The 11,606-nt window shown below is 43.2% G+C and overlaps 1 protein-coding gene across 4 annotated transcripts in view; it reads left to right on the plus strand.

The window, feature by feature from the left end:
- Positions 1-79: 79 nt before the first annotated feature.
- ano10a (anoctamin 10a) overlaps positions 80-11,606 on the plus strand; it is a 26,365-nt gene continuing 14,838 nt past the window's right edge. For 2 of the 4 annotated variants that reach the window (XR_005639664.1, XM_039805236.1), the window contains exons 1-8: positions 81-269; positions 2,816-2,865; positions 3,532-3,708; positions 3,783-3,980; positions 6,175-6,309; positions 6,869-6,988; positions 9,834-10,018; positions 10,177-10,561. Coding sequence is in view for 2 of the 4 variants with exons in the window: in XM_039805236.1 (XP_039661170.1) it covers positions 3,573-3,708; positions 3,783-3,980; positions 6,175-6,309; positions 6,869-6,988; positions 9,834-10,018; positions 10,177-10,561 (1,159 nt within the window). In the remaining 2 variants the exon portion in view is untranslated. Of the gene's footprint in view, positions 270-2,652; positions 2,866-3,531; positions 3,709-3,782; positions 3,981-6,174; positions 6,310-6,868; positions 6,989-9,833; positions 10,019-10,176; positions 10,562-11,606 lie in introns of all 4 variants that reach the window. The other 2 variants (XM_039805237.1, XR_005639665.1) reach the window with 2 other exon arrangements.

The raw sequence follows: 11,606 nt of genomic DNA on the forward strand, positions 1-11,606 counted from the left end.
TCTCGACGCCCGTGGCGCTTCTGTCCCCGCTCGTCGCAGCGTTTCTTTTCTCACCTGTAGTACAAAACAAGCGCACCCAGCTACAGAGGGGCGAGCCGATGCGGAAGTGGCTTTTCTAAACATTGCAGCTCAGCAGTGGTATCTTATAATACTTCCATGTGCTGATATCAGGCAGAAATATCAACTTTACACTCCGTTCACATTTCTTATAATAAGTCTTTACTTCAGAGGTCTGGACCAGGCTCGCTCACCACCGGACACAGCTGCTGGTAAGAAGCTCGACGGTGTTTTAAGCCCCCAATGTCGACTTCAAGGCAGCCTAAAAAGCACCTAACCCTAACCATAACCATAACCATTGCCATTGCCATTGCCATTGCCATTGCCTAATCCTAGTGCCTTCCAGGCAGCGCTGTCTGGAAGGCGAAGTTGGGGGCTTAAAACACCAAACACCTGGCAAGAAGTCTACATAAATCATATTAATAGTTCTGTTTTGCATATTCAACGTAACACAGATTAGTTTGCGCTGACAGGCTATGGCAGGCTAACGTCACACGACATGTTACATGTCCCATTATAAGTCACAACTATAGGGTCATAATTGTAGCAAAACTATTTGCAAATGTGTGTGGCGAGTTGTACAACTGTATCTCAGTCTGTGTAAAAGAATCTCTAGATGTGTACTGAGATTTGTGAATGTGTACGTGATTCTGCAATCTGTGTAAAAGAATCTGTGTATGCATAATCAGATTTGCAAATGTGTAAAAATCTCCAAATATGTTTTCACGTAAGTGTATTGAGATTTGTAAATATGAAGACAAATATGTAAATGCGCACATAGATCAGTAAACATGTAGAGAAAATTGTAAATGCGTACATCGATCTGTGAATGTGTAGAGAAATCTGTAAATGCGTAAATAGATCAGTGAATGTGTAGAGAAATCTGTAAATGCGTAAATGTCTATATTTTAACCCAATTTAACACCATTTTCAACAATGTTTTATTCGTCAAAGTGCCACGCTTTTGTGAGTTGCCATAAAATGCCGCTTTAATTTTTCTTTTTAAAAGACAAGGTAAGTGATCATATTATCAGGCAAATACCATTCACGGTCATCTTTCAAAAAATAAAGACAATTCGCTGGCTAATAGCCTTAGTGCCTAAACATCTGCGGCAAAACCGCGAAGTACAGCGCAGAGCAGAGAGGCAAAGCGCAGCGCAGGAACGTTCTGGAATTATTGGTTGCGCCTTGAAAGCTCAGCGGCAACTAGGTCAAAGTTTAAATAATTTGAACTTTGAGCGCAGTGACAATTCTGAGCTATCCCCTAAGAAAACAATGGAATGGCCGGCGCAGAGTGGTTTTGCCGCCTATCATGTGTAGGCAGTGACAGACAACACAATACAGTTATATTTACACTAAAATGATTAACACGGGATATGTTATTATTATAGTATTATTATTTTAAAAGACAAGAAGGAAGGCAAATGAATATTTAATCCTCTGAATCCGGGAATACTGTAAGTGATTTTAAGATTTATTTATGAAGGCAATGCACATTTATCAACATTTCCTTGAATGTGCCAGTGTTAGACTGCCTGCTAATGTTTAACTTCAGTCCTAGTTACCTAGCATGCATGTCTTTATAGTGGGAGGAAACCAGAGCAACCAGAGGAAACCCAGTGAAAATGAAAATCTTTAAGTCAAAATTAACATTTTGGAATGCTACAAACTCCAACACAAAAGTTTGTTTAAATGCATTAAGCAATTATTTAATAAATGAGAAACTTTCAACATAATACCCAGTAAAAGATAGCCAGATAGTGTTGTGGGCGGGACATTAAGTCAGACTCAGTAGTGAGTGAAACCGAAGCAGAGGGACAGACACACAGCTGTGGCCGAGCCAAAATAGAGCCCTTTTTAATAAATTAACTTTATCGTAATCAGGCAAATAAAACGCAGATACCGATAATCTGCAAACTGCCAAAAAATTGCCCGATAACCGGTCTATCCCTAGTTTTAATGTAAATTGCATAAAAACATACCTGTTTTATGGCACTTTGGGCTTTCCATATTTCCTTAAAACATCCTTTTACCACGTAAAAAGCAGCTTTTTAATGGCATCTCTTGGTGTTTTTGATGACTAAAACACTGTTATAGGCAGTGTTTTAATGTAAATTGAATTAAAACATACATGTTTTATGGCACTTTGGGCTTTCCATACTTCCTTAAAATGTCCTTTTACCACGTAAAAACCAGCTTTTTTATGGCATCTCTTGGTGTTTTGGATGAATAAAAGTGTTATAGACAGTGTTTTAATGTAAATCACGTTAAAACATAGCCGTTTTATGGCACTTTGGGCTTTCCATATTTCCTTAAAACGTCCTTTTACCACATAAAAAGCAACTTTTTTATGGCATCTCTTGGTGTTTTTGATGACTAAAACAGTGTTATAAACAATGTTTTAATGTAAATTGAATTAAAAAATAGCCGTTTTATGGCACTTTGGGCTTTCCACATTGCCTTAAAACGACCTTTTTGCCACGTAAAAAAGAGGCGTTTTATGGCAATTCTTGTTGCTTTTAACGAAGAAATCAGTGTTATAAACTGTGTTTTATTGTAAATCGCGTTAAAACATAGTCGTTTTATGGCACTTAGGGCTTTCCATAGCCAGAGCATGAGGGTATCTTTGGTGGGCGTGACAGCTGAAGCTTGCTGCTGCTTGTGACGTGGAGCATAACTCGGGTCCCCTGGGAGCTGCAGCCTTCAGACTCCAAACTACACAGACATGTCGTTTCTAATCTAATGTGACTGTTCACAGATCAGCCCCGAGGCTGGAACACAGCTCCAGAGTTTCCTTCACACATCCGGGTAAGTACCGACATTCACCCTGCAGCAGTCTGTGCTTTGTTTCCAACAAGACTTGACTCCACTAATGTCTGTTACTAACAGCGCCCCTCCCTGTGCGTGTCAGCTGTCTCTGTCAGTGGACTGTGTATGTGTTCTCCCAGCCACTGCCCTAATAAATCAGTCAGCCCGTGCAGTGGATCATAGCAGCAATGATTCCACTGGGGATGAAAAAAAAGGGATTTATAAAGTATACATTATTATGATGTGGAGCAGCTACTGTCACTGACATTTCCAGAATATTTGCTTTGACTGTGCTCTTTGCTTTCTCTTCATGTGGCTATTCATAGCAACAATAGCGCCCCCCCAAGTCCCAAAACATCTTGAAACAAAGTCTCACAGCAGGACATGTAGGGGGAATTTAGTTCATCAGGTTTTTAATGATCTGTAACAAAAATTTCAACTTTTAGAATTGAATGCAGGATGACCAGCACTCGTAATCTTTGCCCAGGGGCTCGAGCATCCATGAGTCCAAACGCACGCTTATATCTCCATAGGTCTCTTCTATCCATTTCAATTTTTAGAATGTAACCCTGTATACTAGTTTTTTTTATATTACATGTTATATCAGGATAGCGCATCATATGTTTTGTAATTAAGTGTATAAATCCTCTCTTCCTCTCTGAGCAGTGCCCCAGGACGTTTTGTCTGTCTCACTGGGACAGGGGACGATGGTGCAGGGGCCGCCAGCTGACAGCAGTGGCTCCAGGTTCACTCCCCTGGTGGTGCTGGAGCTGGCTTCAGACACCAACCAGGACGCCATCGCATGGCTACTGAGCCGGATCAGAGACCAGCAGCAGCATGGAGGTGTGGAAGGTCTCGTTAGTCCAATCTCTTCCCGTCCCATTCAGTGTTACTGAGCGTGTCCTGATGTGTCCCAGGTGCGGAGCTGCTGGTGGAGCAGCTGGGCCCGGGCGTGGACGCTCAGGAGAAGGAGAACCCCAACATGTTCCTGGTGGGGGCCACGTGGCAGAGGCTGCTCTCCGGGGCTGAGGATGTGGGCCTCTTCAAGGAGTTCAACGATGGATCCATGAGAGCCTTCACCTGCGCCAACAAACACGAATTCAAGGACTATCAAGGTAAAGTCCCGGAGCAGCTGCCTCATGTTTGTCCTGTGAGTGTTTCTGCCACAGAATAAAGTCTGTCTTAAAGCAGCTGTAATCCATATTTTTTATATAACAAGGTATCAAGACTAGGTGGACACCTAGCATATGGCTAGTGCTGAATAGTAGAGTCAGCGGTCGTGTCTATAATGTGAGTTCTTGGATATGAAATGTTCCTCTGTAGTGGTCCCAGTAATATTTGTTGTTAAAGTGTACTGAAGTAGCATATCACAGGTAGAGCTGGGCAATATATAGATATTATATCGATATCGTGATATGAGACTAGATATCGTCTTAGATTTTGGATGTCGTAATATCGTAATGTAGCGTTGTCATAAGTGTTGTCTTTTCCCTGTTTTAAAGGCTGCATGACAGTAAAGTGATGTACTTTTCTGAACTTACCAGACTGTTCTAGCTGTTCTATTATTTACCTTTACCCACTTAGCACCATTAGTCAACACTACAGTATCGTTGCGGTATCGATATCGAGGTATTTGTTCAAAAATATCGTAATATTTGATTTTCTCCATATCGCCCAGCTCTAATCACAGGACATGGTTAAGCTATGTCCGAGTCAAATAATTGAAAACTGCTTTCATTTAAAAAATTCAACATAATCAGCAATTTTCAACAGCTATTTACAACAATGTGTTGTTCTGGATTACTCATCTAAAGTCTTATCAGTCACTGGCCAACACACAGTGGACCCTAAGCAGTGGTGTGCATTAGGACTGGGCGATATGGCCAAAATCCTCTATCTCCATGTAGGTCATTTCATAACTGGATAACATCGGTTTCCTTGTAATTCACTAAATAAATAGTCTATATGAAATAATCACATGGTAAAGCCTATTTCTGTAAACCCCTGTGTGAATTCAGTACTTGACAAATGAAGTGTTTTCTAATATTTCTTGTTTTAGAACCTTAGTGCAAAATCAACATAACGTGGCGGATAATGCAGACCGTAACGCCCTTCGGCCACTGGATATTTGACACTGCGATAGAAACACTTTAGAACAATATATACATGTATACCATACACATTGTTATATCGTTTCGATGATACAAATCGTCATATCACCCAGCCCTAGTTTGCATTATTTTGTTAAACAGACCAGACCTAGGTGGCATTCCATGTCGAAACACAGCAAGATCATTTTCCTGCTCCAGCCTCCAGACCGTGGTGGGAGGTACAGGGGAGCCTTCGTTTTTGCCTCCGGGGGCCGAAGGTGAAGCTTGCTTCGGGGCTAAGCCCCTTCCCTTCACTTGACCCAGCAGCTGGGTCCTGAGGACCTGCAGCATTCATCAGAGACAAACTCAGACCTGAACTGCACATTTATTACAACTTTACTGCTAACATGTTCTGTGCTCTGACAGCCAACAGATGTCTACTCCAATCCACAGTCTCTCTCTTACTCTCAACCACACTACGCACTGAGCTATTCTTTAAAGTGCTCATATTGTGCTCATTTTCAGGTTCATAATTGTGTTTAGAGGTTATATCAGAATAGGTTTACTTGGTTTAATTTTCAAAAAACAACAACAAATTTTGTTGTACTGCACATTGCTGCAGCTCCTCTTTTCACCCTGTGTTTTGAGCTCTATAACCTATAACGTGCTCAAAAAAGATACATAACATTATAAAGGAAAGGGAAAAAGCCTAAAACCATAATATGAGCACTTTAAAGCAGTTACGCTATTCTTATAACATGCATCAAACACTGCTAATATAGGATTTAAACACCATGTTTGAAAGATATGCAGGAACATTTATATGTATATAGTAAAACCAAATTGGGATATTTATGCGCTCCCACTAAATGAAATGAAATGATTTGCGGCTCCAGCGTTACGACCACTAATGAAGGGAACTGTGGCTTTCTGATCAGCACACGGCGCTCTCAGAGGAAAAAAGAGTTGCAGTGTAGTCTCCGGTCCAAAATGAACACCATCTACTATATATATATATATATATATATGCAATATATTTGCGTCGTTCACCAGCCCAAAAAAAACCCAGTGGTAATCTATTGAGTGGCTGGTAAAATGTGAACGTTCACTTAGCCATTTGGCCGGTGGACGACATTTTTTTTACATTTTGGAGTGTAGCTGAGCCAGTGGGACTGCAGCAGCGTTTGTTAACATGTCTCTGCTGTGTCTCCCCCCCCAGGGGACGGGGACTCCTTCCTCAGTATGGCTGAGTGTCAGTTCATCATTAAACACCTGCTGGACACATTACGGGCCAAGCAGGAGACTCATGTTCCGGGACACTCTGAGGTCAAGCTCTACCCCGGGAAGTCCATCAGTGAGTCTCAAACCTAATATTACCATATCTCTCTCTCTCTCTCTCTGCTCTCTCTCTCTCTCTCTCTCTGTGTCTGCAGTATAGAAACAATACATATGCAAATGCAGTGAGATACTCTGAGGCGAGATAAAGAAACAATGAGCGTGCAGTAGAGATAGAGTCCTCTATTCAGTGCCTTTATTCGTCAAACGGTGTTAAAGCCGAATGTAATCATTTTTGGACAAATGATGCACTCAGAAAAAGGCAGATGAAGTGATGGCGCTTTACTGTGGCTCTGTATTAGACAATGGAAGTGATTGCTGTAGACTGTGCATTGTGCTCCCAGCTATTGTCTTGCAGAGAAAATGTTCATGTGGTTGGACAAGTGAGTTCAGACAAACAAGAGTCGGGGGGAGGAAATGGTTTCGTGTCACTCAAAAGTCAGCGAAACGTCTCGCAATGAATTCAAACTTTGAGCAAAAAACCCCCCCGACTACCTGCAGTACAGTCAGCATCACTTCAATCGCTTAAGCAGGTACACACAGGATGAAAACGGGCTGTTTTTTTGTTCCCATGTCAGTCCGCAGACTGCAGTCCAAGGGCATCCTGGTCCAGGTGTTTCCCCTGCACGAAAAGGAGGAACTTAAGCGGCTGTCTTTTTCCTGGTACGGGAAGGTGAAGTTGTCCCTTCAGCCTCTGGGTAAGCTGAAGATGCACCGGTTCTCCGTCATTGTCTGAGATCAGCACATTGGTTGATATGTGTTCTGATGCGCAAGAGGGGAACTGTTCACACGTTGCGACTGTTGTTTTTAATTCTCTTCGCTTAAAAGACAAGTCCACATCTTGGGGAAAACAGTCGCGACCAGTCGAACGACGGACGCCGTGCAACGTGAGCTGAACTGTCACTTGAAGTCTCCCGTGGTCCGTGGTTTCCCGCGGCGTTCGCCGTTCGGCTGGTCGTGACTATTTTCCCAAGATGGCGCCCGCCTGTATACGTGAACGGTGCTGTCTAAACTATCTTTTTAATAAACCGTCTGTACACTTGCAAAGTTCTCAATGCTTCGGTTTACATGTAGGGACCCTCGTTCTGCTACCGTGGAAGTGTGGTGCTATTTTGAGCCTTGTTAGTGGTATAGAAATGGAGATTTCTTTTTACTTTACCCGTGCCCCGACGACTAGCGTTATAAGCTAATCAGCGGTGTGCGCTAAAACTGGTCACAATCGATTAGCATGAAAACAGATCCCAGAGAACGGTCCAACTCGGTCGAAAATGTGTTATTAACCCCTAGGTTCATTTTGCCCCAGATTTGTCCTTTATCCAGTCCCTCCAGACAAAACGCGATTATGCGATTGCATAATTCAATGCATAATCAGCCAAAGTCCGCATATTGATGCGGATGCCGCATTTTTTCAAATACGCCGCACTTTCGCCGCAAAAATTACAGATTTCTGCGCAAAATATGCGGTGTTTGCATGATTTCATAATCCCCGCATTTTCCTTGCAAAAAAGTCCCATATACAGTGCCTTGCGAAAGTATTCGGCCCCCTTGAACGTTTCGACCTTTTGCCACATTTTGGGCCTCAAACATAAAGATATAAAACTGTAATTTTTTGTGAAGAATCAACAACAAGTGGGTCCCAATTATGAAGTGGAACGAAATTCATTGGCTATTTCAAACTTTTTTAACAAATAAAAAACTGAAAAAGTGGGCGTGCAAAATTATTCAGCCCCTTTACTTTCAGTGCAGCAAACTCTCTCCAGAAGTTCAGTGAGGATCTCTGAATGATCCAATGTTGACCTAAATGACTAATGATGATAAATAGAATCCAGCTGTGTGTAATCAAGTCTCCGTATAAATGCACCTGCTCTGTGATAGTCTCAGAGGTCCGTTTAAACGCGCAGAGAGCATCATGAAGAACAAGGAACACACCAGGCAGGTCCGAGATACTGTTGGTGGAAGTTTAAAGCCGGATTTGGATACAAAAAGATTTCCCAAGCTTTAAACATCCCAAGGAGCACTGTGCAGCGATAATATTGAAATGGAAGGAGTATCAGACCACTACAAATCTACGAAGACCCGGCCGTCCCTCTAAACTTTCAGCTCATACAAGGAGAAGACTGATCAGAGATGCAGCCAAGAGGCCCATGATCACTCTGGATGAACTGCAGAGATCTACAGCTGGCGGGAGACTCTGTCCATAGGACAACAATCAGTCGTATACTGCACAAATCTGGCCTTTATGGAAGAGTGGCAAGAAGAAAGCCATTTCTTAAAGATATCCATAAAAATTGTGCGTTTAAAGTTTGCCAAAAGCCACCTGGGAGACACACCAAACATGTGGAAGAAGGTGCTGTGGTCAGATGAAACCAAAATCAAACTTTTTGGCAACAATGCAAAACGTTATGTTTGGCGTAAAAGCAACACAGCTCATCACCCTGAACACACCATCCCCACTGTCAAACATGGTGGTGGCAGCATCATGGTTTGGGCCTGCTTTTCTTCAGCAGGGACAGGGAAGATGGTTAAAATTGATGGGAAGATGGATGGAGCCAAATACAGGACCATTCTGGAAGAAAACCTGATGGAGTCTGCAAAAGACCTGAGACTGGGACGGAGATTTGTCTTCCAACAAGACAATGATCCAAAACATAAAGCAAAATCTACAATGGAATGGTTCACAAATAAACATATCCAGGTGTTAGAATGGCCAAGTCAAAGTCCAGACCTGAATCCAATCTAGAATCTGTGTAAAGAACTGAAAACTGCTGTTCACAAACGCTCTCCATCCAACCTCACTGAGCTCGATCAGTTTTGCAAGGAGGAATGGGCAAAAATGTCAGTCTCTCGATGTGCAAAACTGATAGAGACATACCCCAAGCCACTTACAGCTGTAATCGCAGCAAAAGGTGGCGCTACAAAGTATTAACTTAAGGGGGCTGAATAATTTTGCACGCCCAATATTTCAGTTTTTTATTTGTTTAAAAGGTTTGAAATATCCAATAAATTTCGTTCCACTTCATGATTGTGTCCCACTTGTTGTTGATTCTTCACAAAAAATTACAGTTTTATATCTTTATGTTTGAGGCCTGAAATGTGGCAAAAGGTCGAAAAGTTCAAGGGGGCCGAATACTTTCGCAAGGCACTGTATCTTAGCAGAAAGTTGAAAAATGTCGCATTTACTTCACACAAGAGCAGCCATTTTCCCCTGTTGCCATGGGAACGTTATGAAGTGACGTAATTACGCAATGTTAACATTGAAAAGCAGGGTGTTGGGGGGGGGGGGATCACTTTTTTTTCTCCTTTTCATCAAACCGCAGTTTTTGCAAGTTCCCACAATTTCATTGCATAAAATTGCATAAACATCCCGCATATTCCATCGCATTTTTTAAGAAAATGTGCCGCATAATCAAGGATTTTTTCCCGCAACAATCACAAACAAACTCAAACGCATTTTTCTGGAAGGACTGTTTAACTTTATAATTATTTCCCCGTCATATTTGTGACTGCCTTGCACCTTCTCGTTGATGTCCCTTTGTTCTGCAGACGACATCAGACACTACTATGGGGAGGGCCAGGCCCTGTACTTTGGCTTCCTGGAGTACTTCACCTTTGCCCTGGTGCCCATGGCTCTCATTGGCGTGCCTTACTATCTGTTTGACTGGGAGGACTACGACAAATACGTGGTCTTCGCTGCATTCAACTTGGTGTGGTGCACCGTCATCCTGGAGGTACGGACTGTATCTGCCTGTAGGTGCCCTGCAGTGGAATTAGACGATGAGAGAGAGAGCAGCAGATAGAGCAGCTGATGTGCATGTGAGGAGTGTTAATACCTGCTGTGTTGAATGAATGTCAATCATGTGAAAGCTGTGTAACGTTCCTCCACCAGCTGTGGAAGCGCTGCAGCGCCTCGATGGCCTACCGCTGGGGCACGCTGAGCAGGAAGAAGGCCTTCGAAGAGCCTCGGCCCGGTTTCCACGGCGTCCTGGGGTTCAACCCCGTGACGGGCCGCGAGGAGCCTCTCTACCCCCACGCCAAGAGGCTGCTGCGGATCTACCTGGTGTCGCTGCCCTTCGTCCTGCTCTGCCTCTACATGTCCCTCTACGTCATGATGATCTACTTCCAGATGGAGGGATGGGCGCTGTCCGTCCACGACCAGGAGCCCAGCTTCTGGACAGGAGTCCTGCTCTTCATCCCCTCTATCATCTACGCCGTGGTCATCGAGGCCATGAACCTCATCTACAGATACGCTGCCGAGTTCCTGACAGAGTGGGGTGAGCAGCAGTTGAAGTAACTCAACTCAAGTCAATAATATGCATCTCTGTCATTTGAAAAGACATCCGGTCCCCGCTGCACCTCTGGGACGCTGAGGGACAGTTAAAGTCGGATGCTCCTCAATGCTACAGTTCAGGTAGCATGCGCAGAGTGGGCTGAAGACGCCATGTTTCTGTGGACGTGGAGTGTAGGAGACGTGGGCGGTTATTACACAGTAGTCTCTCGTGTCCAGCTCTATCTCCACAGCGCTGTGGAGTAAGGTCTGGCTACACTGCAGATGCATTCTGGGATGACAGAAAATCCGCCCTGGCTTGTTTGCATTTCTTTAAACCGATCCCAATGCTCTTGGGCGGCGCTAAGCTCCGGACGCAGCGACGGTGGCTCTGCTGAATAGTCTCTGGTCCCCCCCGCAAAAGAAACCGCCACATACAAAATTAAATGAAGATAACTGTTATACACAATAACAATAACACAATACAGTAACGTGAGCTATTTAAATGAGCTGATCCATGGTTAAACCTCATTGGCTCTTACCAGTGTATCTCCGTGTGTACTTCGTCCACAGCAATCCCACCAATCGCTCCCAAAACGTCCCAGTTAGATAGATAGGTAGGTAGACAGGTAGATAGGTAGGTAGGTAGGTAGGTAGGTAGGTAGGTAGGTAGATAGATAGATAGATAGATAGATAGATAGATAGATAGATAGATAGATAGATAGATAGGTAGGTAGGTAGGTAGGTAGGTAGGTAGGTAGGTAGGTAGATAGATAGATAGGTAGGTAGGTAGGTAGGTAGGTAGGTAGGTAAGTAGATAGGTAGGTAGGTAGGTAGGTAGGTAGGTAAGTAGATAGATAGGTAGGTAGGTAGGTAGGTAAATAGATAGGTAGGTAGGTAGATAGATAGATAGGTAGGTAGATAGATAGATAGATAGATAGATAGATAGATAGATAGATAGATAGATAGATAGATAGATAGATAGATAGATAGGTAGGTAGGTAGGTAGGTAGGTAAGTAGATAGATAGATAGATAGATAGATAGATAGGTA

Source organism: Perca fluviatilis, chromosome 7, assembly GCF_010015445.1.
Source record: "Perca fluviatilis chromosome 7, GENO_Pfluv_1.0, whole genome shotgun sequence".
Classification (NCBI taxonomy): Eukaryota; Metazoa; Chordata; class Actinopteri; order Perciformes; family Percidae; genus Perca; species Perca fluviatilis.